The sequence below is a fragment of the Canis lupus genome, chromosome 29 (assembly GCF_048164855.1).
Source record: "Canis lupus baileyi chromosome 29, mCanLup2.hap1, whole genome shotgun sequence".
In the NCBI taxonomy this organism is placed as follows: Eukaryota; Metazoa; Chordata; class Mammalia; order Carnivora; family Canidae; genus Canis; species Canis lupus.
This window is the reverse complement of record NC_132866.1, coordinates 1744473-1770476: the sequence shown is the minus strand read 5'-3', so window position 1 is coordinate 1770476 and position 26004 is coordinate 1744473. Positions and strand designations below refer to the sequence as shown.

Genomic DNA, 26004 nt, shown 5'->3' with positions numbered 1-26004 from the left:
CTTCCCAGAAGGGGCCTGGGGATCACCCCGGCTGCGCCGAGGCCCGCAGACCTCCCCATGGTGGTGTGATCCATCCCTCCACGCCTTCCTGTGCGCACACGTGTCAACTACGAGCCAGACCCCACGCGCTGCTCCTCGCCCGCGCCCCCCCACACCCGCACCAGTGTCCGGCCACCCGGAAAATGCGTTTCCACTTTACAAGCTGAGGTGATTTCAGAAATCCCGACTGTAACGGAGCCACTGCGAGCAGGTTTCTGACATTTGGGGGGTCACTCCCAGGGGGGAAACAGCCGCCGACACTTCCCACTCTGGGAGTCCCGGGTGCCGCGGCTGGTGGGACGGAGACGGACCTGGCGGAGGAACCTCCCCGGACTCCGTTTAAAAGGGAGAGTTTCTAACATCCGGCATTTGGAGAAGAGGCAGACATGGAAACTGTCTTCTCAAATCAGAGAGGATCTCCGGGGACAGTCCCCAGGTCGCAGCCGAGCAGGTGGTGGACGGCCCTCAGCGTGGAGGGCAGCGCCCCGCGTCCCGGGAAGGCCAGGCCCCTGCCTCCCCTCGGCCTGGCCTGCCCTGGCCCCGGGAGGCCCCAGGGCTCGCAGCGGTGCGGGGACCGGTCACGTCTCCGCCAGCCGCTCCGTGGGTTCCTCTTCCCCTGTGACCGTGGCCGCCCTTACTGCCCCGTGTCCACAGGCCTCCTGGGAATCCGCCGGCGGCTCTCCCGCTGCACGCGACTTGGACGGGCCTCAGGTCTGGTGCCCACAGGACTGGGTGACACAGACGCTGGGCCGTCCCCTCCAGGGCAGGAGCTCAGAGCAACAACAGCAGCCCCTCCTGTCCTGCAGGGACCCCGGGCCAGGCCAGATGCCCAGGAACGGCCCAGAACCGGCCACCCTGCCCGGCCCCGGGGCCAAGGCGAGGGGCTGCAGCTCAGTTGTGGTTCATCATAGGCCAGTTCAGGGGTAGAGGGTAGAGGGTAGAGGGGTGACACAGGGACGTGGAGCAGGATGGTGACCTTCCACGACCACAACCTGCCCCAGGGTGCCCTCCAACCCTCCCGGCCGAGGGGAAACTCTGGTCCGTCCAGTGGTGCTGCATCACCGTGTCTGGGAAGCTGGGATCGTGTGACACGCCGTCCACACTCCCTTCTCTGGGGCCAGAGTTCCCGGGTACAGGAAGTGACCTCCAGCTGGCGATGTGTCCCTGGGGCCCACGCAGTGGGTGGCAGTGGACGTTTGCTCAATGCGAGCCCGCAGGAGAAGGCGATCCGCGGGGGAGAGCGGGGCTGGGTTACGATCTGGGCACGTGGCCCCTTGTCTCTCCATCTCCTCTGTCTGCCTTCCCAGGGCCACGGCCTTTCCCAGAAGGCCCAAGGCTCACGCCCATCGCTTGCCTTTGCCCAGAGACGCAGAAGGAGGCTTTCTCTCCGTCTTCCACGGCTGGCTCTCTCCATATGTGGGCTCAACGTGGGACAGTCCCAGGGGTAGAGTCTGTGAAACTTCCACATTTAACAGTAGGCATTTTTGGTCTTTCAGATAGTGATTTGTTGCTGCTGCTGCTGCTGTTGTTCTAGATAGATTTTCTCAGCATTAGGTTCCCCCAGGTGAGCTGCAGAACTGCAGGCAGACAGGTCACAACCTCGTGACCCGGCCTTGTCCATGCCCTGCTCAGGACATGCCCTGGCCGCTGTGGTTTGTCAAGAGAAGAATATGCAGGACATCCTTGGGGGAAGTAGAAAAACGACAGGGTTCTTCCTAAGGATTCTATCCCTGCTGAGGTCTCCAGCCTAAGCTGCATTTGACCCCAGCAAAACACCCCGCTCGACACGAAGATTTTACAGTAAAAGGTCAGCTTTACCACTTACATCCAAAGCCACCAACTGGGCATCCCCCAAACCCACAAAATCCAAAACCTTCAAATGTAGAGATAAACAATGTCCCAAGCCCAGATCCTTTCGGTCACGCACAGGACAGGGAATCTATGCCAAAGCCACGGGGCCCATCGTTGCGGAAGGAGCAAGGCCACTCTCTCATGCTCCAGGAAGCCATCAGGTCGGAGGAACCTCCCAGCCTAGCAACTGGCCAAAGCTGGCTCCCCCTGGGAGGTCTAGGAGCCAAACGTGTCGCTGACAATCTCTTCTCTAATGTGTCTGGCAGATCATTTCATCCCAATTTCTAAACTAAATCACTGGCTTTTGCTGAATCCTTCAAATAGTTCAGTTCAATTATTTGCAATAAATCCCAAGTTCTTAAAATAGACCGCACGTGTGACGAGCAAGTGTGAACCAAGAAAAGACGGCACATCGGGAAATTGGCAGTACCTCTGGGCACCGCACAAAACGCAAAGAAGCAATCAATGTTCCGGGCCCCGGGGGGAGGTGGGCTCAGGTATCATGAACGGGTTTCAAGCTACTCGAGGTGGTGCTCGCCAGCTCGTTTAAAATATCCTAGCAATTTGAAAGCTTGTCATTGGGACATATTTCTCTTCCCATGAAATTCCCAGGGGATTTTAGGAAAAGCATCATTTAGACTTGAATCACTTGATCAATTGATCTCATCCGATCTGCGGAAGAGTGTGCAAAACGTCCATGAGAGGCGCCAGGGTCCGAGAGAAACGCAACGTCCAAAGGGAGCATGCGGCAATTTCCCTTTCTTCCCAAACATGGTTGCTAGTGAGTCACACGTTTACGGGCTTCTGGATGAGGAAAAATTCTATTATTCATACAAAAAAAGGTAGGTCAAAGGGATTGATGTCAGCCAGTCCTCTGGAGGCCCGTTCTCTTACCATCTAAGCCAGGATCCACTAATTAAAGATACACAAAAGAGGTTAGGAGCTTGAGAAGAGCCTGAATTTATTGATCATAACCTTCTAGAAGACGAACATGATGCCGCGCTGATCATCGGCCCGGGGCGATGAGCTCTGAGCAACCCCACGGAGATCTGGCTGCGGGGTGGGGGTGGGGGCGTTTGGAAAAACCAGCACAAGAGTGAGGCTTCGGAAGAGAGCAGGAGGTTTGTGCGAAGGGCTCAGAGATGACTGAGCAGAACGGTGGAACATTCTGGAACATTCTAGATCCCCAGTCTGGCTGCACCGCAGCAGGGGGAGCAGTGCCATCCAGGGCTTCGTGGGAGAGCAGAGCTGCCCTGACAGCGGCGCCCGCGGCCCGGGCCGGGGTCTGCGGGTGGGAAGCAGAGCAGCTCTACCCATCGCCCCCGCGTCGGCTCCCGAGCCGCCGCTCAATCACGGAAGCCCCTCACTCGGTTCACACGCAAACTAACGTTCTGACGTCTCTTAAATGCCAACTGATGGGAAGTCAAGGCCAGTCCTGTGGGAAAATGAGTGAAATCGGGCCACGCAGGCAGATGGCCCAGCTGCTCCGGATCCAGCCCAGCGTCTCCTCCAGCACGAGCTCAACAGCATCCTTCGGCGGCTACATTTCCGCATTTCTGGTGCCTCAGGAAGCGCGTCTGGTTTTTGAGATTCTAGATGCATTTATCCAAAGACGGACAGAGGCGGGCTTGGCAGATGCCCATGGTCTGGACATAAAGAGGTGACACTTTACCCTCTTTCCTGGAGCCCCTGTCCCATCGAAGGCACACAGCGTCCATCCTCTGTGGCACATGCAGGTGTCCTTTGACGCCCAAAAGTGACCTTCTAAAGAGAAGGTGGGACCCCAGCACCACAGGGAGCCTCAGGCCCGGCCCAGCGGCAGCCTGGGTCCCCACCACCCCGGGGGGGACAGCTCCCTCTCCTGGGGAGGACAGTGCTCACCCTTCCCTGTATTGTTTCTGGAATGTTCTGTGGTGTCTGCTTGTTATCAGTTAAGATTACAATATACCCGGGCCCCCGTCTGCAGAATGATTTCTGGAGGGGGTGCACAGAGGAAAGGCCTGGAGGCAGTGAAATGAGGGGACCCGAAGCCACTCAGGGAGAACTCTGCAGGTTTGTGCCTCCACGCTCGTCCGTCTGTCGTCTGTCACAGACAAGAGGCCCATCCCGGCGGGGTCAGGCGCCAGGTGCCCGCTGCCCGGAGCCGGGGTCGGGGGGCTTGCTCTCTCTCCCACCATCCTTTCTCAGGACGCCCCCCAGATGGGCTGAGGATGCCGGCTGGGCATGGGCTCTGAGGCAAGGTGCATTTTCCTTCATTACTGTGCAGAGGTGCCACTGCGGGATGCTTGCTTCTTCTAAGAAAACTTTTTTTTTTGGTATGTAAAAATAATATTGAGACTGTATTTTTAAGACTTTACACAACATAGGGTTAAAGAATAATTGGGTGACATAGGGGCGCCTGGCTGGCTCCGTCGATGAAGCTCACGAATCTTGATCTCGGGGCTGTGAGTTGAAGCCCAAGATGGATGTAGAGATTTGTTTGTTTAAAAATAAAATCTTTTAAAAAATATAAAAATACAAAAGCACACAAAGAATAATCGGGGGACATAAAAAAAAACGGTGACAGGGCGATGGTTTTAACCAGAACAAATAAATCGATGACATGAGGTCTGATTTTTTTTTCAGATTTGCAGCGTACGGTTTATCTTTGCTGCTTTGAGGATCACACTTCCCATGTGTGATGCTATTTTTTAAAATGCCCATTTTTACAAGCCGGCAGTGGAATCCTAGCCAACGCCTTCCCCCGTCGTCCTCGCCCCCGCAGCCCGCCGACCCGACGCCCTCCTCGAGCCCTCGTGCCCGTCATGGGCCTCTTCCTTGCACCGCGTCTGCCGTCCGCAGAGCCTGCCGATGTCCTGACTTTCAGAGAGGCTTCAAACGTGAGGCTGTGCTGAACTGGGGCAGAGGACGGGGTGGGCTCCCACTGTACCACCTGCCTCCTGAACGCGCTCTGGGTTCTTAGGCACATTTTTTTTTTTATAAAAGAGATTTTTATTTAAGAGAGAGAGAGAGAGAGAGCAAGCAGGAGTGGGAGGGACAGGGAGAGGGAGAGAGAGAATCACAAGCCGACTCCACGCTCAGCGCAGAGCCTGACGCGGGGCTCGATGTCAGGACCCTGAGATCACAACCTGAGCCGAAATCGAGCCAGACGCCTACTGACTGCACCACCTGGGCACCCTCAAGGCACATATTTTAAGCAGAACATACCCACGAGGGCTTCTGTGCCGGAGACGGCTGCCCAGCACCCCAGCCAGGCCCTCGGCCCCCGGCCAGGGAGCCTAGACACTCGGATCCCAAATTTACCCCTTTGTGTAGGACTCAGGAGGAAAGAAGCCCCAGCACGTGGCCTGCAGGACGGGCTAACGGCGGGTCCGGCCACGGGGGCTGCCGCCACACCCAGAGGGCAACAGGCACGGAGGGCTGTGCACTCGAGGAGCGTGACTGTAGTCTCGCAGCGCCTCCCCCTCCCTCGCAGTCCCTGTCACCCCAAGCTGCCTTTGGGAGCTCCTGCCATCTCGCGCAGACGGGAGATCAGCAGTCAGGGTGGAATTACTTTGCCCAACCTCACAAAGCAAAAGCAGGAGGCACCCAACTCCAACCCAAGAGCTGCCCAAAGCAAACCCATGGCCTCACCCATCCCATGGCCCCCCTGGCACCCCGACGGCTCCATGCATGGGGCTGAGCACATGGGCACCAGGGAGGCCCAGTGCAGGCCAGACGCGGTCCAACATCCACGTGCCCGGGAGCCACTGAGACACCTGCCCACGGAGGCCCGGGGCCCCCAGAGCAGTCAGTGAGACGGGACCTGAGGCCTCCCGCCGTCTGCCTTGTGGTTCGATCTGTTCTGCGCTCCGTCAGTAGAGTCAAGCGATCCCCTCTCCTTCTACACCACATAACTGTCTGCTACGGAAAGTCACCGGCGCAAAAGGCCTTGTCACCTACCGGTTCCTCTTGGTTCTCAGGCTGCGGTCTCCCCTGCCGTCCTCAGACCGTGACCCGTCGCTGTGGTCGGCTGGAAGAGAATCAAGTTAACAAGGTTGGAGTGTCAGCTCCCGTCACTCCGGCAAAACACCAAAAAGCGCTCGTTTTCACGCAGAGTCATCTGGAAATTAAGGAAACAGACCTCAAGCCCGAGAACCCGCTACCTCCTGTACCCCTGGGTGTTCCAGCAGAAGAGACACCTGATTTCCTTGTGTGCGGAGGCTGCGAGATGGTCCAGCCAGGCCGGAGGATGGAGAACGGCAGGTGGGCACCTCCCCAGGCCTCCCCGGCCACCTGGGCACGCAGGCCCCGGAGAAGCCCTTCCAGGGGGGCTTCACGTTCTTGCCAGGGAACCAAGAGCCCCCCCCCCCTCCGTGTCCCTGCAGGGAACCAGCACATCTCTCGCACATGAGGCATCCACTTCACTCCTGACTATGCGTCTACATCAAAAACCCAAATTGATTTTGAAGACGGGTCCCCCCCTTCCATCCCGAGGAGGCTGGCCTTGTAAATATTTGATGAGCTTTTGGAATGAAAAAGTGAAAAGGTGCTTCAGTGTTTCCTATGTGTCTCCAAAAGGGGGAGAGGGAAAACGAGCTTCCACACGGTTCTAGAGCATCGGTATCTCAGTCCTGACAGATGAGTGATTCCCACAGGCTCCCTGGCTTCACAGCTGCCTTCTGGCCCTGCTTCTCATTCTGTATCCATGAGACCCAGGACACGGTTTTCTCACGCTGGGTCCTGTGCGGGCAGAGGTGCGGGGGGCGGGGCTCTGCTGAGCACCCCCAGGTCCCCGAGGCCCCGGTCCCCGCCCACCGGGCTGCCTAAGCCCGCCCTTCCTGAGGAGCCTGCGCATGAGGACACGCCTCCAGGAATGCGCTGCTTGGAATCCCAAGGAGGGCTCCAATCCCCATCTAGTCAACGCTCTTGGAGTGGGGCTGGCAGCAAGATGAGAAAGTCAGGCTCTGGAAGCTCCCGGCTGGCCCAGCCCACCCGCATCCTGCTTCTAAGGCCCCTCCCACCCATGTCCTCCCCCCCCCCCAAGCTGTCGTGGGCCCTGGGGGACCCGGCCACAAGCCTGTGAGCCTGGTGCACCAGCAGGATGGGACCCTGTGGAAGAGGCTCGCCCAGGGAGGAGGCCTCACAGACGTGGACCCTGCCCAGATGGAGATGGAGCGGAGCGGGCTCCCTGCAGGACAGTGTGTGGTACGGGGGTGGGGGGTGGCATCTGGGATGTCAGCCCAGGGAAAGCTGAGCATCGTAGCCTGAGCTGCACCATTGCGCGGAGCCTCACACTCTAGTGACACTCAGGGGTCCTGGGTGCTGGAGGGAGCTGCTCGGTAGGCGCCAGTAGCAGTGGGGACAGACCCCAGTTGTGACAACCAAAATGTCTCCAGAAATTGCCAAACATCCCCTAGGGGACAGAAGCCCCCTCCTCACTGAGAACCAGAGAAAGAGCATTTGTGATAAATGAGCTAATGGGGCAGGATTTGCCTTCTTCACGCCCTGCACACTCCTCCCACATGCCCCCCACCCCAGTGCTGGGCATCAGGCTGCTGACCCCCAGAGGCACGCTCAGGCCCCCGCGCCTGGCCTCCCTGCCTCCGTGTCCCACAGGCACCTGCACCTTGCACACTCCACCAGGTGCCCCCCATGCCCACCGGCACCCTCCCCATGAGACTCCAGGGCTGGCTCCAGGTCCTCTGCCCCCACATGCGTGGGGCCGTCCCATGGGCTCCACCTCGGCACCCCCACACCTGCCATGAGTCTGCCTGTCTGCACTGCGGGGTGTTTGCAATCTCTCCCAAGGTGTGCTTCCTTCCAAGAGCGTCCAGAAGCCTGATGCTCCGGCGAGGTTTTCAAGAAAGAAGGGGGTCGTGCTTGCCATCTGCTTGTCCCGTGGGCAGAGGACAAGGGTGATGAAAAGCACAGAGCTATGGCCAGAATTTGAAACAAAGTGGAGGACGGGCAGGCCCTTCCCCATGGCTGCTCCGGAACACACTCCAAGGGAGACCTAAGGTTAGACGTGAAAAATTAAATATTTTTTTAATTAAAGAAATGAGGTCGTATGATTATAAAGATGTTGGTTATTTTTTTGAAGATTTCTGTTTGTTTTTTGGGAATAGTCTCATCGTAAAGCCTTCCTAAATCAAGGCACGGAATCCAAAAGCTATAAAGGGAAATATCCAGAAATGTGACTGCCTTTAAAAATGCATCTGAAAAATAAAATAAAATAAAATAAAAAATAAAAAATAAAAAATAAAAATGCAAGTCTGGTGGGCAGGCTGCGGGAGAGACAGAGGAGGAGTCCTGGGGCCAGCAGGTCCTCTAGAGCGGCCACGGAGCTGGAGACACCGCCCGACTCTGACTCCAGAACTCGGGGCTCTGATGAGACCGCGGAGCCGCCGGGAAGAGCCGCCTTCCTATACGGACGGCGGACACGATGGAGCAGAAACCCCAGGGACCACACCCGACAAGGATCACAATCTTGGAAAAGTGACAAATGGATGGTTCCAGCCCGTCACCAGCCAGAACCCGAAGTCCCTTGAGGATACGAGAAGCTGTTTTCCAGACTCGCTGTGTGATGAACTCAGAAAGTCCAGTTCTCAACAACAACAAGAAAATCACAACGCGTACCGAGCAATAGGAAAGCGTGGCCCATTCACAAGAAAGAAGGGGACAGAAACCACATTCACAGGCGTGAACTCCGAGATCAGTGTGAGAGCTAAAACCATGAAACTTTCCAGGGAAATCTTCTTGCCATTGGATTTGGTCATGGTTTCGTACCTTTGGCACCAAGACACAGGTGAAAAAAGAAAAAAAAAAAAACACCAGATAAATGAAACTTCATAAAATTAAAACCTTTTGTACATCCGAGGACAGTACTAGCAGCAGAGTGAAAAGGCAACCCACAGAATGGGCGAGAATATTCACAAACCAAAAAATAAAAAAAAATAAAAATAATAAAAATAAAAGAATATTCACAAACCACGTCGCGTGAGGGATTGGTAAGCAGATCGTATTTGAAACTCCTACCACTCCACACCACCACCACCAACCACGACACCACCAACCGAATTAAAAAAAAATAAAAAAGAAGAAGGACAAGCAACATGGATAGACATTTCTCTAAAGAAGCCGTACGAACGGCCAGGGAGCACCCAGAAGATGCTGCGCACGTGTAATCTTTAGGGAAACGCTAATCCGATCCAGAACGAGGCACCGCTCCCAGCCCTGCGATGGCAGACACAGCAGTAATAATACCATGAGCCACAACAACAGAAGGCAGCACGTTGGCCAAGGATGAAGGAGGAGGGGCCGCGGGGACGCACGCCTGCCGCTGGTGGGCCCTCCCAAGAGGCTCACGGCTGTGGAGGACGTCTTGGCTGCTCCTCAGAAGGTCAAACACAGAGTGACCCTACAAGTCAGCAACTCCACTCTTCTGTTTCTACACTAAACAGCTGGGAACCGGGCCCCAAACAGGTATTTGTGTGCAGTGTTTGCACGAGCACCACTCACCATGGCCCCAAAGGGGCAACGACCCAAGTGTGCACCAGTGGGGCCCATCCGTACGATGGGACATCTTCAGCCAGAAAAAGGAATGGAAATCGGACCCGTTGCACAACGCGGATAAGCCGTGAAGACGTTCTCCTCCGCGGAGGGAGCAGGACACCCATGGGTGGTCCGCACGGGCTGCGTGGACAGGCGGGGCCGCGGGGAGGAAGCCACAGGGAGCTGCTGACACCGGCCACCCGGCTCCTGGGCGGGTGATGAGAAAGTTTCGGAGGCGGGAGTGACGGTTGCACAGCGCGGCGAAGGCCGCCGCCAGCAGCGAATTGCCCGCTTAGAACGGCAAGCTCCCTGGGTGGCGCAGCGGTTTTGCCCAGGGCGCAATCCTGGAGACCCGGGATCGAATCCCATGTCGGGCTCCCGGTGCATGGAGCCTGCTTCTCCCTCTGCCTGTGTCTCTGCCTCTCTCTCTCTCTCTCTGTGACTATCATAAATAAATAAATATATAAAAAAAATTTTAAAAAAAGCGGGGGGTGGGAGTGAATGGGTGACGGGCACTGGGGGTTATTCTGTATGTTAGTAAATTGAACACCAATAAAAAATAAATTAAAAAAAAAAAAGAACGGCAAGCTCCACGTTACGCATGTTTTAAAACAGTAAGACAAAACTCAAGACCCATTTTTTTTTTTAAATGGGAAAAAAAAATCAAAAGAGGAAGAAAAAAACTGTAATCGTAGCCGGAATGCTGATATTTGCAAGAGTCTGCGTATTTCAATAACGGAGACAGACCCGAGCACATCCCGGGGACACAAAACAAAAGGAACAGCCAATAAGCCCTTGAAAAGGTTCCATTTCACTCAAAATTAAAGAAATGCCAACGGAAACAAAGGACGGCTTTCAGAATTCAGCGTCGAGGATGCACAGTGCTTCTGGAAGTGCGCGGAATCTACTAATGGGTGTGTGCACTGGGCTCTTTTTCTTGTTTTTTTATTATTTATTTATTTATTTTGAGAGACAGAGAGAGAGAGAACATGAGCAGGGGGGAGGAGCAGAGGGAGAGCAGGGAGCCCGATGCGGGACTCGACCCCAGGACCCGGGATCATGAGCTGAGCCGAAGGCAGACGCTTCACCCACGGAGCCCCCTGGGCTCTCTTTTTGGAGGAAAATTTAAAAGGCACGTACCTTCTGCCCTGGTAATTCTAATAATATGAACTTGTAGGACACAAGTACTCGCAGGAACGCTGCTAAGACACCGGACGTGCACGAAGGTCTTCTCATCAGCACGTCCAGCTGGAGGAGCGGGAGGGAGGGAGCTGTGCTCGGCGGGGAGCATCTGGGCCTCGGGAGCCAGGGTCCAGGCCCGCAGGCTCCCTACAGACCCGCCCCAGGACTCAGGGCACAGTGCTCAGAGGGCCCGTCCCGCCCGCGGGAGCCCAGCTCGCACAGGGCAGCGGCCGCGGCGCACCTGACCCCCTGCCTCTGTGCACAGCTCTGTCTGCACCTTCTACATCCACGGAGTCTGTCATTCATTTAAGGCTGTTTGTCCTGAGGCTCCTGGGGATCCGTGCTCGCGCGCAAGATGACGGGAAGGGGAGGCGCCCTGCTTCCTCCCGGGGCACCGAAGAGACAAAGACCCCCCAGCCCGTGGCTGCCCTGGGCAAAAAGAGGGGCAAGGCGGGGGTGCTTTGCTGCTTGGACAAGAGGCCCCCGGGGGCCTGTGCGCGAGGCTGGGTCGGAGCGGCCCGAGGTGTGACGGCGGCGGCAGCGGGACGTGGGCACGCTCTTGGGAGTCGGGGAAGGCTGCCAAGCATCAGGGCTCCCCCGTTTCTCTGGGGCACCCTCCAGCACCAACAACCACGCCTCTGATTCCCTGGGCGCCGACGGGGCCTGGATGCCAACGGTTCAGTTAGACTCTGACACCAACGGCCCGGGGGCAGCATCAGGTCCCGCTGGAGGTGCTCGGGTTTGCTGGAGGAGTCCACGGAACCCACGGAGACACTGGTCCCTGGGCAGGGCTCAGGACCTCCCTCCTGCCTGCCCCTCCTCCCTGTCCCTCCTCCTTCCTCCTCCCTGCTCCTCCTGCCTCCTCCCTGACCCTCCTCCTTGCTCTTTCCTCCCCCCACCTCCTCCCTTCTCCCTCCTGACTGCTCCTCCTCCTTCCTCCTCCCTGTCCCTCTTCTTTCCTCCCTGCTTTCTGCCCCTCCTCCTGCTTCCTGCTCCCTCCTCCCTATCCCTCCTCCTTCTTTCCCCTCCTCCCCACCCCCTCCCCTCCTCCCTGCTCCCTCCTCTGCAGGCCCAGGGCAGGTGGCAGAGATGGGTGGGGCTGTCAGCCTGCATGGAGCACACGAGGGATGGGAGAGGGCAGATCCAGGGCCTGGCCGTGGCTCCACCCACTAGCTGGGGGCCTCCGGACACCAAAATTGCTGTCTGCGTCCTTTGCTCCCTGCAGGTCATATTCAATTTCTGAAGGAAGTGAAGGATCACAAAGTCAGGCGGAGAGAGAGCCGGAGCAGAGCTGGGGGGTGGTGCACGCGGCCCCAGAAAGAGGGTAGGAGCCCTGGTAGGAGCTGCCGGGCCAGGGTCCGGGGAGCCGGGGGTCAGTCACCGCGAGGGACGAGCCTCTTGGTCCCTGGAAAGGCTGCACTGATGGAGCCTCCTCGCTGAGGTCCACCCTGCACCTACCCGGGCTCCGACCCCTCCCGAGCTCCCCAGGACACAGGCTCTCCCGGGTGGGCCCTCCTCCCCGCGTCTGGTGCAGTGAGTGGTCCTTCCCCAGGGAGCACCCTGGCCGCTGGTCCGGGGACTGACTGCTCTGTCCACCCCCAGACCCGGCCCATCACTGCCCACCATGCCTGCTGGCCTCCCACTTGCTGTTGGCTCCAGCCCAGGGCTGGTCATCCAGGCCCCAAGTACAGTGATTGGTTTGGGAGGGAGCTCAGGTCCTCCTCCCCACCCTCCTCCTTCATTCCTGGGTCGGCAGCGGGGGAGGCAGCGTGAAGCCTCGGGTTCTGGGAACCACTTAGGAAGATGCTCTCCCAGCCTGTTCAAGGCCACGCAGGGCCCCAGGCGCTGGCTCTGCCCCTGTATCAGTGCTCGATTCGCTGGTGCACCTCGGAGGAGGCCCTGCCCCAACGTCCCAGCCCTGCTACCCTGCTCTGGCACCCTGACCACACCACCTTGCCCCGCCGTCCTGCCCCCACTGTCCCGGTCCCCAGGTTGCAGCAAACGAGGCACGAGGGCTCCAGAGCATCATGAAGGCCTTGCCCAGGTGCCTGGCCTGCTCCTTCCCAACCCGGCCGCCTGGTGCCTTCAGAGCTCAACAGGCTTCCGCCCGTGCCCTGGAGGGCTGGCCTGGCTCCACTCATATGCCACGTCCAGGGTCCTGGATCATTCACAGAGCAAGGAGGGGGCACAGGCCGGGGGCACAGGCCAGGGGCCCCCTGGGTTGCCGGGTGGGGGATACAGGTCCCACAGAGGGTCAGGGTCCCTCCCAAATAGCCGGGCCGGGTGAACCCCGCGTGGGGGGGCCTCCCCTCAACCTGGTCCTTGGGGCAGGTGCTGCCCACCTCGGGCTGCAAGGACCGGTCACAGGGACGCTGTCCGCGGAGCCCGGCCACCTGGTCGCACCGTGGCTCCCAGACCTGTGTGCTCTCCCGGGGCAGACAAAGCTCGGGAAAGCCACCCTTTCACCAGGCACAGCTGTGTTTACTCACAGGCAGGGCTTTATGTGCCACTCGCAAAACGAGCATCATTATCACTGTACATTTGTCCTGGATATAAATGACTAAAATGTTTACAGAGGAATTGAAGCCGAGTGACGTCCGGCCCCTCTGCTGAAAGGACAAGGCCGCCTGCACCTGACTCTGGGGGCGTCGGGCACAGGGAGTAAAGTGCTTCCTGGAGCCGCGTTCCTGTCACAGGCTCACAGCTCCCCCCCGGATGTGGAGTCAAGCCCACCAGGGTGCAAATCCTGGACCCCCCACCTGAGAGAAACGTGACCTTGGGCAGGTTAATTCACCGATGTCCTTTAACTCCTTCTTCCGTAAAACGGGCCTGAAGCGGGCGGGTTGTAGAATGAGGGCCCCAGAGACGGCCACGCCGGGTCCCTGGAACCCGCGAGCATACTAGGTTCTGACCTGGGGCTGGGGGCCGTCCCGGGTCACCCAGGTGAGCACAGTGTAATCAGAAGGACCCTCCCGGGGGAGGAGGAAGGCGGAAGAGTGGGCAGGAAGATCTGAGGGCACTGCCCTGCTGCCTGTGAAGGTGCGGCGAGGGGCCCAGAGCCCCAGAAACCAGGGCCCATGCCCCAGGGGCTGGAGAAACCCACCGACCGGCGGGCCATGAGCTGCTAAGCTTGTGATCACGTGTCCCAGCAGCACAGGGAGCTCACACAGATGGCCCCACCTGGGGAGGCCGCACAGGTGCCCCGTGCCCCACCCCCTCTCCCACCTGGGCTGCTCTAGGCCCAGGGAGCTTCCCACCCGGGGGCTCCCGTGTGCAGGTAAACGCAGGGACAGAGCCCAGCGTCTGGTGGGATTGAGGGCCACCCAAGGCCTAGGACACCGGGGAGCGTCCTCTCACCCGAGCAGGTGGCCAAGGCCCCCGAACCTCAGGCCAAGTCACAAATGCTGCTTGTGCTTCCCGGTTCACCCTTGTTGGGTGGGTATTTACTCCCAACCAACAGCATAGCTACTGGAGCTATAAAACCATCTGGATACAGTGCAAGATAATTAGGAAATAATTCAGGTCTTTGTCTGAGTCTCTCGGCAACGCTAACTGAATGAAAAAGGGGATTTTTCCCTTATCTGCTGAGTGATGAGTGGCTTAGCGCTTTTGGCAGCTCCGTGTCTTGTACCACGAAGCCGCCTGACACCATGAGCTCCCACCCCGGGCCTCACGTCCCTAGCACACAGACACACTTCCAGGACTGAGAGCCCCGAAATGTGGCAGCTGTTGTATGAGACTCATTTATTTCATTTGCCTCTTGAAAAATAATTGGTATCAATTGAAGAGCTTAATCGTTCTATTTCAGACCAGAAACAGGTAGGAATATATTCAAATCCAAAATGACTCCTGGAGGAACAAAATGTGAAAAACAAAATTCTCCACCAAGAACAATCTCCCCTAGAGCTGGTTCTTACAATAATTAGGGTCAAATCATTTGATGAGTCATGACGGATGAACAGCCAGGGAGAAATGTCACTTGCTGATGGCTGGGGGTCATCCACTCTGCCCACTAATCGCTAATTAATCCTCCAGAAACACCTTCTGTCCTAATTGTTTTGCTGCGAACAAAACAATTTGGGCAGGCGGATCTGAGAAAATCAGAAATGATGCACATAGATGTCAATTCTACCCCACAACAGGAAGTGAAGGATTGAGGTCGTTTGCATATCTTTAAGATTCAGGTTAAAAAAAAAATCCCACTGATTTAAGAAAATCTCTTCCTCTTTTTTACAAGAGGAAGCAAGGTTAAAACTCGTTTTGTAACCACATGTAACGTTTCATCACCTGTCTACCTAGAGTAGTTAGGGCCGTGGTTATGAGTTAATGGAAGACGAGGTGTCTTAATACATCAAATCTAAATTAATCAGATATTACTGGCTGTGGTTGTCAGACTTAAGGCCCATCTCTCTACCTTTTTAAAGATTAAGTGGTGAAATGGAGCACTGATCTATGACCCAGGTAATTCAGATCCTGCTGTTAAATTAATTACACCAGGAGGCCATTAGGCTGACATGGCTCCGATGCCTTGCAGGTCTACTCAAGCAAACCGAAACCCAAGCCCGTAGTAAACGTCTCAGGTCACAAAATCCATCAAAACGCCGCGGACGGCCAATCACAAACCGCCAAGTGGGCTCGAAGCCACAGTCAGTGCCACGGTTTCCCTTCCCATACCCCTCTCCCGGGCTCCCATGGGCCCCAAGAACTGCTTCCCACAGTGTCGCTGCCTGGTCGGAACGGGCTTCTGCTCCAATAACCTCTTTGACTGTTTAATAGACCTCAGTTTCCGCTCCGCCCTGTCATCCCCCCCAGTCCCCACGAGCCTTGCAGTGGCAGGTGACGCAGTGGGGGGACCTCAGGTTCTACGGTCCCCCTCCGTTTCTCCCACACCCGGGCTTCATTACGTCCGAAGGAGAGAAGCCACAGAGCAACCATGTGCTGACTGGTCATGAGTTCCTTTCTCATGCCTGCCAACGCTTCGGGGGGAAAAAAGAGGGAAGAAGGGAGGGAGGAAGGGGGGGAGGTAAAAACAACACCCAATTATCCACGAGTGTGCAAGCGAAGGAAGCTGCCTGCATCCCTTGGCTTTTACCAATCAAGTCCAATCACAGCTCCGATCACCGCACCTTTATCTTTCTCGTGGGATTGGGGGTCTTCTCATGGGATTGGGGGTCTTCTCAAGGGATTGGGGGTCTCATGACGGGACCTCGGGAGATGAGGATTTGTTTTCAAACCTTCCAAGAAAACATCCCTTTTAAAAACGGATACCAATCAAAGGAGGAAACAAAATCACAAACCCGATTCCTGCAGTCCCTCAATGCAGCTACGTTTCTGCAGATTCAATTAAATACCCGCCTAAGACATTTCTCTTCCCAACATCCGTTGACTCTGGCTCTCTGGAGAATGTTCTCCGTTATCTCAGGTGAAACAAGCATATTAAACCCGCATCCCTCAATCTCAAGAGACCACCACCAGCTTTGGAAGAGCAGCATTTTCCAGTCCCTCGGCACCGTTAAACATGTTAAGAAAACTTGTATAATTCCGTTTTCTAAAGTTCCAGTTCAACGCCTCTGCCTTTGACTAAAAATGTGGGTAGATGCTGTCTTGGGTTGACCCTCTCTGTGATGAGGATTGAAAACATCATTGCAAACTCAATAAAATGCCCCATAAATATAAAACAAAGGCCTTCTTTCAAGGGGTCAAGATCCAGTTTCCTGGCCGCTCAGCCAAGTGTGTGCATCTGAGGCTGGGATGGTGCCCCTGACCTCAGGTCTCTCCGGCGTAGCCAACGCTATCTTAACCCACGTGCGCGGGGAATGGGGCTTTCCCAACACCGCAGCTAATAAAAAATATATTCCATTAATCGGAAAATATTCTTGCTGAAATTCTAACTGTTCTTCTCTGACTCCGGGGGAGTGGGATTTCCACAGGCGTCCTCAGACACAGCTACCTCTCCGCCAAGCGCCCCGGACCCCGCAGAGGAACGCGGACTTCCCCGGACCCCTGCCTTTCCCTGGAGTTCAAGCACCTCCAAATCAACAATGCATGCATTCCCTTCAAAGCTCCAGAATGAATGTGTGAAGAGGAAGGAAATACACCCCTGTTTGTGTGCATGAGGTCTCCCAAGTGGGGTTCATGAAACATTTGGAATAGAAATTAAATGTTGGCTAATTGATGATGGAGAATGAAGAACCTGAGGGAATGAAAAACGTCTTCTCTGAGTTAACAACCTCACGAGAGGCGAAAAGAAAGTCCTGGCCAAGCCCCCTGGGAAGAAAGTGTCTCCAGCAGAAAGTGCCATAGAACCGTAATTCCTAAATCCTAAGGCAGCAGACACCATTCTTTAAAACTCAAGCTCCAGCATAACCGGGAAAAATACGCTTTCCCTTCGTGTCCCTGGGGAATATGCAGTTTAGACACTTAGGAAAGTGGATGCGAATAGCCCAGTGGGTAGTTACGTGTTGGGGCCTCCAGCTTGCGCTTGTGGGGTGGGTCCTCGATGATCCGGTTGAGGTCTCCACGGTTTTTCAGGTCCATGGGCTTCTCCCACACCGACAGCTGCATCGTCGGGTTGAAGAAGAAGACGCGGTCATCGCCCGTCCAGACCACACACCTGCGCGAGTGGAAAACTCACCTCAGTGCCCCTCGAACACATTCAGTCAAGAAATCATCGGCCATTGAACACCAATAAAAAAAAAAATAAGTCAATCGGAGAAGGACAAACATATGTTCTCATTCATTTGGGGAATATAAATAATAGTGAAAGGGAATAGAAGGGAAGGGAGAAGAAATGTGTGGGAAATATCAGAAAGGGAGACAGAACATGAGACTCCTAACTCTGGGAAACGAACTAGGGGTGATGGAAGGGGAGGAGGGCGGGGGGTGGGGGTGACTGGGTGACGGGCACTGAGGGGGGCACTTGACGGGATGAGCACTGGGTGTTATTCTGTATGTTGGCAAATTGAACACCAATAAAAAATAAATTTATTATTAAAAAATATATGAAAAAAAAAACACACAGGCCAACTCTGGCTTACCACCTGCTTTTGCAAATAAACTTATATTGAAACCCCCCACAAAATAAATAAATAAATAAATAAATAAATAAATAAATAAATAAATAAATAAATAAATTTATATAAAAAATAAAAAAATAAAATGTTCATTCTTGACTCTCAAAAAAAAATTGAACACCAATAAAAAATAAATTTATATAAAAAATAAATAAAATAAAATGTTCATTTTGACCCTCAAAAACAAAAAAAAAAGAAAGAAAGAAAGAAAGAAATCATCAGCCTGCGCCCGGACCCAAAAACCCCTTGGTGCCTGAACATCGCACGTTTGCAAAGGTCACTTATGTAACGTATAAATCGTTAACGACCGTGCCTGGCTTTTTAGGGGACTTTACAGAGCTTCTCCTGCTTTCCCACTTGACTAAGAGGCAGGTACTGTGCTGACCGTCCTCTCACCAGGAAGGACAGCAAAGTCGAGCAAAGCAAGGAGCTTGTCAGGGTCCCTGGAGGTCCAAGCTCCTCCCGGCTCACCACCTGTCTCTGCTGTAACGTGCCCGCGCTCCGGGCCACCAGCCACCGACCCAGGGACCCCGTGATTCGAGGGGGCTTCCCCGTAAACACTCCCGACTCACGGGCCATCGGGCCACATGCGAGCCCACACTCCCGGCGTCACCGACAGTAAACGGGCTGCTGTGATGAGCAACCCCGGCTCCCACCGTCCAGTTTGTTTCTAGAAGAGCAAAGAATTAAGCTTTGTGTTTTCACACAGAAGAACCCAAAATCTCCAGAAGGAATAATATCCCAATTTTAAGACCCCATCTCTGTCGAAGGCTATTAGAGAGGAGAAAAGATGATAAGAAGTGAAGACAGATACGAGAAAGAAAGGACAGGGTCTGTTCCTAAGCAGTGTGAGCAGGTCTGTAAGGTCGGCCTGCGGGAACCCGGGTCGGGCTGCACAGCCACCCAACGAACGTGGCCCCTCGAGGCCACCAGTCTGGCCTCTGCCTCCGTCCCGGGCTTGGGCCCAGGATGGAGCAGAGCAGCAGCCCTGTGCTGGCACCAAGGCCCACCGCTGGGCTGGGCTCCTGGAAGGTTCCCCTTGGGCACGTCTGCCTCCCTCCCTGGGCCTCAGCTCCTCAGACTGGCCTTCCAGAGCCCCACGGCCCCAGGGAACCCCAGAGCTGGGACTGAGAGGGAAAACCACAGGTGCTGGGACCCTCCGGCCATGGGATTTCCTCTGACGGGGCCTCTGACCAACGGGGAGCCGCCTGCCGGGCACTGCCTTCGTCCCTGGTAACCTCTGCTCCCTTGCCCGGCTGGACGGGCACAGCTGTCTGTCTGCCATCGGGAGGAGCCGGCCGGCACCGGCCACTCTGCTCTGCACCGAGGAAATGCCTCCACCCCGGATCTGCATGCTCACAGCTACACATTTCCCACGGACCGTGCCAAGGGCTCGGGGGCTGAACCCATGCTCTGGGAACTGTGAACAGGCCAGGCTCCTTCCCAGAAGCGATGCTGCGACGGTTGGTCGGGTTCACTGTCCCTGCTGGGCCGGGTTCATGGGTGTGATGGGCAGGGTGACGGCCCCTATGACGTCCTCATCTTAACCCCTAGACCTGGGAATGGGTGACCCTGCAGGGCAAGGGGATGCTTTGCAAATGTAAGTTAGTGTCTTGAGATGGGAGATGGCCCTGGATTGTCTGGGCAGGAGAGGCCTAGTCGGAGGAGGAGAGGTCACGGAAGCAGAGGTCAGACACCCATGGGGGTGGGGGTGAGGGAGGGAGATGGGGGCGCCCCAGGCTGAGGGGCTCAGGGACGGAGGAAGGACTAAGAAAGGCAAGCGGCCCCAGAAGCTGGAAGGAGCAGGGACCAGCCTCTCCCCTGGGGCCTCCAGAAGGAACATGGCCCGGCCCACACCTGGATTTTAGTCCCGTTGAGACCCAGATGGGCCTTCTGACCTGCAGAATTACGAGATGATCAATCTGTGGAGCTGAAACCTCTGGGTTTGTGGCAGACTGGTCAGGGGGCTCCCCTTGGGCCCTCTGTGTCCTGGGCTCCAGCCTCAGACCTGCCTCCAGGCCGCAGTGACCCAAACCCTCAGTGCCGGGCCTGCAGGCATTGGCTAGGGCTGGCACCGCAGGTGGAAGGACGGTGACCTGCCCTCGAGCTGACCTCTCACCCTCCCTCCAGACCTGTCCTTGACCCCAGGTGGCCTCAGTTACACTGTGCATGTGTGTGGGGAGGTTAGAATGGAAATCTGCATTATTCTAACCGTGGGGACGTGGAAGCAGGATGCCAGGACCCCTGGCTTTGTTAGAGGCCGGAGGGCTGGGAATTAGGAAGCAGGGACACTGGAGCACCGCAGGGCTAGGCCGCGTGGTGTAGAGGGACCCCTGGGTGCCTGGCCTCCTGTAGTGCAGAGAGTCAGATGGGCGCCGCCCAGGTGGGACCGACCTCCCGCAGGGCCTGTGGGACCCACCTGGATTCCTCCCCGTGTCTTGGTTTCCAACAAAAACCAACTATCACTTCAGCACAGACCAGAGCAGTCCGGGGAGGAGGGCTCTCCTGAGCTCCAAGCGTCGCCGCGGAGGGCTGCTAACCTGCTCTCCGCCTGGTCCTCCCCCCGGGGAACCCGGCTGCAAAGGACCCACTCCCGGTGCCGCAGGGACAGGCGTGAATTGAACCCGAGAGCTGGTGGCGGGGTAAATAACCGTGCTCCCCCAAGGGACATCTGCCCACGCGCGGGCTGCGTCGCCTTCAACGGGAGGGAGCCAGCTGCGACTGCAAAAGTAACCGTATGTATCCTGTATGCACATGTTAATAGGTGTGCGTTCACCTTCCTCAGCCAGGCCGCGTAATTCCCGGACAGCGGCCTTATCCCCCCTTCTCTTGCACCCGACCCCGTACCCCAGGGGACATCACGAGCACCTCAGCGTTAGTTGAGTCTGGGACAGAGCCCCCTAACGGATGAGGCTCAGGACCCCCTCGAGAGGAGCCAGGCTGGCTGCAGGGGACCCCAGTCACCTTCCGACGGGCCCCCCAGGGCTGCTGGCTCCGGGCGGGGAGGGGGTGACACTCGCGTTGGGTCCCTCCCTCTGTGCACCTGATTTGCTCCCCAGCGTGCCCGTTCCAGAGGGACTGTCCTGAGGGCACAGCGCCCAGCGTCCCCTGGGTCTCACCCCAGGGCTCAGGGCTCGGGACCAAATAAAAGCAGGGCCTGGGTTCGCTCCCCCCGCCCCGCCTCACCCCTCCGCGTCTCCAGGAAGGGCTGACTGTGCACGTTGGGCTGGGGGCAGCGACGCACGGAGGAGGGAGCACAGACCTCCCTCCACCTTCCCTCCTGTGACTGCAGGATCTGGGGCGAGAAACGCATACTTGGGCTTGTCCCTGTCCCGGCACGGCGCTCCTAAAATCCTGGGGTTTCCTGACACAGTGGGACCGGCTCCTGTTACTGGCATCACAAGCTCTTTATGCTAATGGCGTGGCTCTGGGATCCTCGGGGTGGGGCAGGCGGCCTGGAGAACCAACCACCTGACTGGAGGGTTGGAACTTCCCCACCCCTGGGTACGGGAGTGGGTCTGGGGGTTGGATCCACCACCCTTGGCCAATGGTCAGTCAATCCCGCCTACATGATGAGGCCTCCGTGAAAACCCAGAAGGAGGGGGACCAGAGACCTTGTGGGCTGGGGATCACGTGGGGCCTGGGAGACAGTGCCCCCCGCCCAGAGAGGGTGTGGAAGCTCCTCGCCACCCCCTCCCCGGGCATGTCTCCCATCCGGCTGTTCCCAGGTTGCGCCCTCTGAGAATCAACCGGTCACCTGGTAAGGAAAATGCCGAGTTCCCTGAACGGCTCTAGCGCATCAGTCCAGCCGGAGGAGGGGGGCGCGGGAACCTGGGATCCGGCGCCGGTCGGACCCAAGCAGAGGCGACAGCCTGCACTTGGACGGGTGTCTCCGGTGGGCAGGGGCAGCGCCGTGGGCCGGAGCCCCTGACCTGCGTGCAGGGCCTGAACCGCCTCCAGGTAGACAGGGTCACGCGGGGTGACGCCCGGGGCCACCGGCTGGTGTCACAGAAGGCTGGGTGGGGGAGGCGGGGCAGCGGGCGTCAGCAGCGAGGTCCTGGCCTGGAGTCTTGAGCACCGGGAGACTGGGACATGCTCAGCCGTTCCCCATCCCCCTGTCCCCGGCGGCAGCGCCCACCCCGCGGGGCCGACTCAGGGAGGAGCACACAGGTGAACACCTGTTCCCGCCGACGAGGGCTCGGCCCCCGTGGGGAAATGCTCGTGCCAGCACGTGTGCGCTCCGCTCTAGGCCGGGGGCCTCGCCGTCTCTTGCGACGACCGGTCAGGCTGGTGACATCGCTGTGTCATTCCAGACACTGGGAAGCGTGGCTGCTGCCCGTGGAAGCGCAGGAGGCTGTTGGCGCACGGCCCCGATGGCCCAGACGGCCGAGGGGGCAGCTCGGCACCCCGGGGCCTCTGTTCCTAAGGGAGCAACGGGGCGGCGGCCCCCGCCCTCCGAGGACGAGAAGCCGCAGCGGGCGGAGAGGCAGGGGCGCGGCGCTGGGCCCAGGAGACGGGTGGGAGGAGCCAGTCGCCCAGGTCCCCCCCACCCTGCACACCGTCAGGTCGCGGCGCTCCACCCGGCTGCGCTTCCTGCGCGGACACTTCTTTTCCCCCCTTCGAGTGAGCAGCGTGAGGGCGCCAGGCAGTCAGCGCTGAGCTGGGCTCCCGCTGCGGCGTCCCGCGGCCGTCGGTCCGGCCTCCCCAGGGGCAGTCGCTCGTTCTCGACCCCGGCACGAGGCCCAGGGCCGCCCCCCTTGCTCTTCCCAGAACAAGGGCCCCAGGGGCTCCGTGTAGGCCGTGCTTCAGGGCTTCGGGACACAACCTTCCTGGAGATTCACGTTGAGACCCCCCTGCACCCTGGAGGGCACCAGGGTCCGGCTCCGGCAGCCGCAGGGCCCGCCCACGGCACCAGGGCTTGGCTGTCATGTCCCCCCCCCAGGCGGAGCGACGACATCCCGTGAGCGGCAGTGGCACGTCCGCCCCCTGCCCGGAGCTGCTGGCTCTTGGACGCGGATCTGAACGGCAGCCTCCTCCCGGCCCGACCCTCCGCCTGAACTACGCTCTCTGACATGTCCCTGAACCTCAGAGTCCCCTCTGCACAAGTAACGTCTCCCCGCCCCTCCCCAAATGAATGAAACACTCGATGATGCTAGGGGGACGGAGGGACATTCTGCCTCTCTTGGCAACGTGTGCGAGGCAGTGACGGTGCGCGGGCCACGTGGCCAGCCCAGCACCCTCTTCTCTGCACTCTCCGATGGCTTTGCTCTCGTCAAACACCAGCCACACGTATGATGCTTTGGGACATTCTCCTTTCTTCCTGGAAAACTTCCACCAACTTCCCCCAAAACCTTTTTTTTCATATATTAATTCTTTTTTTTTAAAAGATTTTATTTATTTATTCATGAGAGACACAGGCAGAGAGAAAAGCAGGCTCCATGCAGGGAGCCCGACGTGGGACTCGATCCCGGGATCACGCCCTGGGCCAAGGGCAGGTGCTCAACCGCTGAGCCACCCAGGGGTCCCTATATTAATTCTTCTAAAGTCAAACGTGTCCACTATCTATCGTCAGAAAATTCTAGAGAATCTGCTTTTAAAACATCCTGCTCCGTGAATTAATAGTTATAAGTGAGGGCAGCCCGGCTCCCTGCATGGAGCCTGCTTCTCCCTCTGCCTGTGTCTCTGCCTCTCTCTCTGGGTCTCTCATGAATAAATAAATTAAATCTTTAAAAAAAAATAGTTATGAGTGAATTAAAAGGTCCCTCAATAGGGGACTAAAATAGTGAATTAAAAGGTCCCTCAATAGGGGACTAAAAGCCAGAATGAAAAGCACGGTATTCACGTGAAGTCAGACGGAGCAGGGAGTGTGCCTGGGGGGTCGCGCCCCCCGTCACCTGCTCAGGGGATGCCCTCCTGCTCCAAGGCAGAAGGCCACACGTGCCGCCGGCTTGTCCGCAGCCACACTGGGCCCCAGGTCCCAGCCCCCTCCGTGGCCACAGCCCCCCACGCACTTGGGCTGCGTCCCCGCTTGTCCTCACAGCAGCCGCAGGCGTGACCTCGCCGGGAGGTGCACCTGCTGGCCGAGTCAGCCTCCCGCCAGGGCCGCGCACTGGTCTGTCCTGAGCGTGCTCTCGCCTCTTCCTGAGCTGCTGTGAAGAGGACTCCGGGTTTTGCTTTGAAGGCATCACGGACATAAAGCTTTCGCTCCGTCAACCTTGACTTTTCAGGAAATGGTCTTGCTTCAAAACCACAGGTGCTATTTATTTATTTATTTATTTATTTATTTATTTATTTATTTTTGCTTTTTTTTAGTTTGTTTTTTTGCTTTTTTTTTAAAAACAAAATTCACAAAAATAGTGAATTGCTCGTAAATCCATAATCTTTTGACGAATTTTAAAACTCTAATCATTGGCACCACCATTGATGGTCATTTGAGCCAAAAGCTCATGAGCTTTACACTTGAACATTTTTTTTTTATTATTTTTTTCGTGTCTTCGACAATCCCGAGGAGCACGATCTAATTACTTTCCAGTAGTGGAGTAGCTCAGCTGCCGCCGGAATTGCCATGTGGGTCCAAAGCCAGATTATACAAAAGGAGGAGGACGAGGAGCAGGAGAAATGGAGAAACAGAAATCCGTGAGACACTGAACAGTTCTAGAACCAGCCCACCCGAGGCAGGAGCAGATTGGAAAGAACAGCTCAGATTACATCGCGTCTCTCCCCACGACTCCCTCTTGCATTTCGAGGCGGATGGGATGTCACCTCCTATGAAGGTGCAGATGCAGGCTTCGCGCCCCAGGTGACGGCATCCTTAAGACTTCCCCGTGGCATCAAGCTACATGAGCTTCTGGGGAGCAGAGTTGGCCCAAGAAGTTTTTCTGGGCTCTGAAGCCGCATCCAGGGGTCACGCTGGCAGCAGCTGGAAGGACGAGGGGTCCCTCTTGCCCTGTGTGTCCGGCACTGACCTGGCATTTCTCCGGTGCTTCATGTGATGCTAACGTGATGAAGGCGGTGCCTCAGGCCGTGTCTCTTGGCAGAGAGGACAGCCGGTCACACACAGAAATAATCATGGGAGGGATGCCTGGGTGGCTCCTGGGATCGAGTCCCGCATCGGGCTCCCCACAGGGAGCCTGCTGCTCCCTCTGCCTGGGTCTCTGCCTCTCTCTGTGTCTCTCATGAACAAATAAATAAAATCTTAAAAACAAACAATCAAGAGAGCCGCTTCTTCGCTGGGGCCCCCACCGCGCTCCTCAGCCCTCCCGCGCGGAACCAGGAGGTTCCCAGTCCAGGCGGTTTTCCCCGAGGTCCCCCAGCGAGCGAAGCTTTCAACCTCCCGCAGCAAGTGTGTCCTTCTCCGCCACATCCGAGCAGTTAGGCTCTGACCGACCCTCCGTCCTCCCACGCATTCAACTTCTCAAGCTCCGATTTGGTCAAAATGTGACCAGAGCAAAAAAGCGAAGAGAATAAGAATATTTTGATTTCCATTTTTACGTGTTTTGAGTAGATTCCAAAGCTCTTTACTTCTTTATTGTGATACCAGCTGCCTCCGCCCCCAGCTCTGTGATGGTCCAGAGGAGTCTTTTCCAAGCCTGTTGGGTTTGCCCCATGTACCCTGAAGCTTCTAGAGTCTTCTAGAAATCCCAAGTTTTCCCTGGAGAATGTTGGTCTGACGTCAAGGCTCAGGTCCCACAGGTGAGGTCTAGTTCTCAGATCTGACCTGAGCTGGCAGCCTGAGCCCTCACCCTTCGCCCCGGAGGATTAGGAGGAGGGTCCACTTCTGAGGACAGCGGTGGGGCCTCCTGACCGACGGGACCACCGCGCAGAGCACGTGCCTTTGGGGCAAGAACAAGAACTGGATTCCCCAAGACTTGAGCAGGGAGCCCCGGCATCTCACCATGAGAAGTAAAGAGAGGCGCTTAGTGAAACCACAGAGCTCCTCGGGTCACCCGCCAGCACCTGCAGGACGTGCCTGCATCCCCAGCTCAGGTCCAAGGGACCCGGTCACACCGCACGGTCCCCCGAGCCCGCGTCCACATGCAACACCTGAGCATCAAGCCGTCCTGGTCAGAGGGGTGAAGGTGCATTCCTGGAACCGTCTGCATCTGATGAGGGTGTCCACGACGTGTGCGGGCAGAGTCAGATGCCCTGACACGCAGGTGGCCGGGAGGACACAGGTGATGGCGCCAGGGTCCCATCCTCCCATGGGGCCCCCTGCCCTCCGCCTGCCTGAGAACTGACTGACCCGAAGAACAAGCCCAACAGCAGCAAAGCCCAGAACAAGGGGCAGCAGCGGAGGGAAGGTGAGGCCGGCCCAGCACCCCGGGCG

General features: G+C 57.1%; 1 protein-coding gene across 1 annotated transcript in view; it reads right to left on the bottom strand.

Moving 5' to 3' along the window:
- TCERG1L (transcription elongation regulator 1 like) overlaps positions 1-26004 on the bottom strand; it is a 184389-nt gene that overhangs the window by 32056 nt on the left and 126329 nt on the right. The window contains exons 7-8 of the mRNA XM_072804848.1: positions 17064-17218; positions 5833-5902 (exon numbers count right to left, since the gene is read on the bottom strand). Of these exons, the coding sequence (XP_072660949.1) occupies positions 5833-5902; positions 17064-17218 (225 nt within the window). The remainder of the gene's footprint in view (positions 1-5832; positions 5903-17063; positions 17219-26004) is intronic.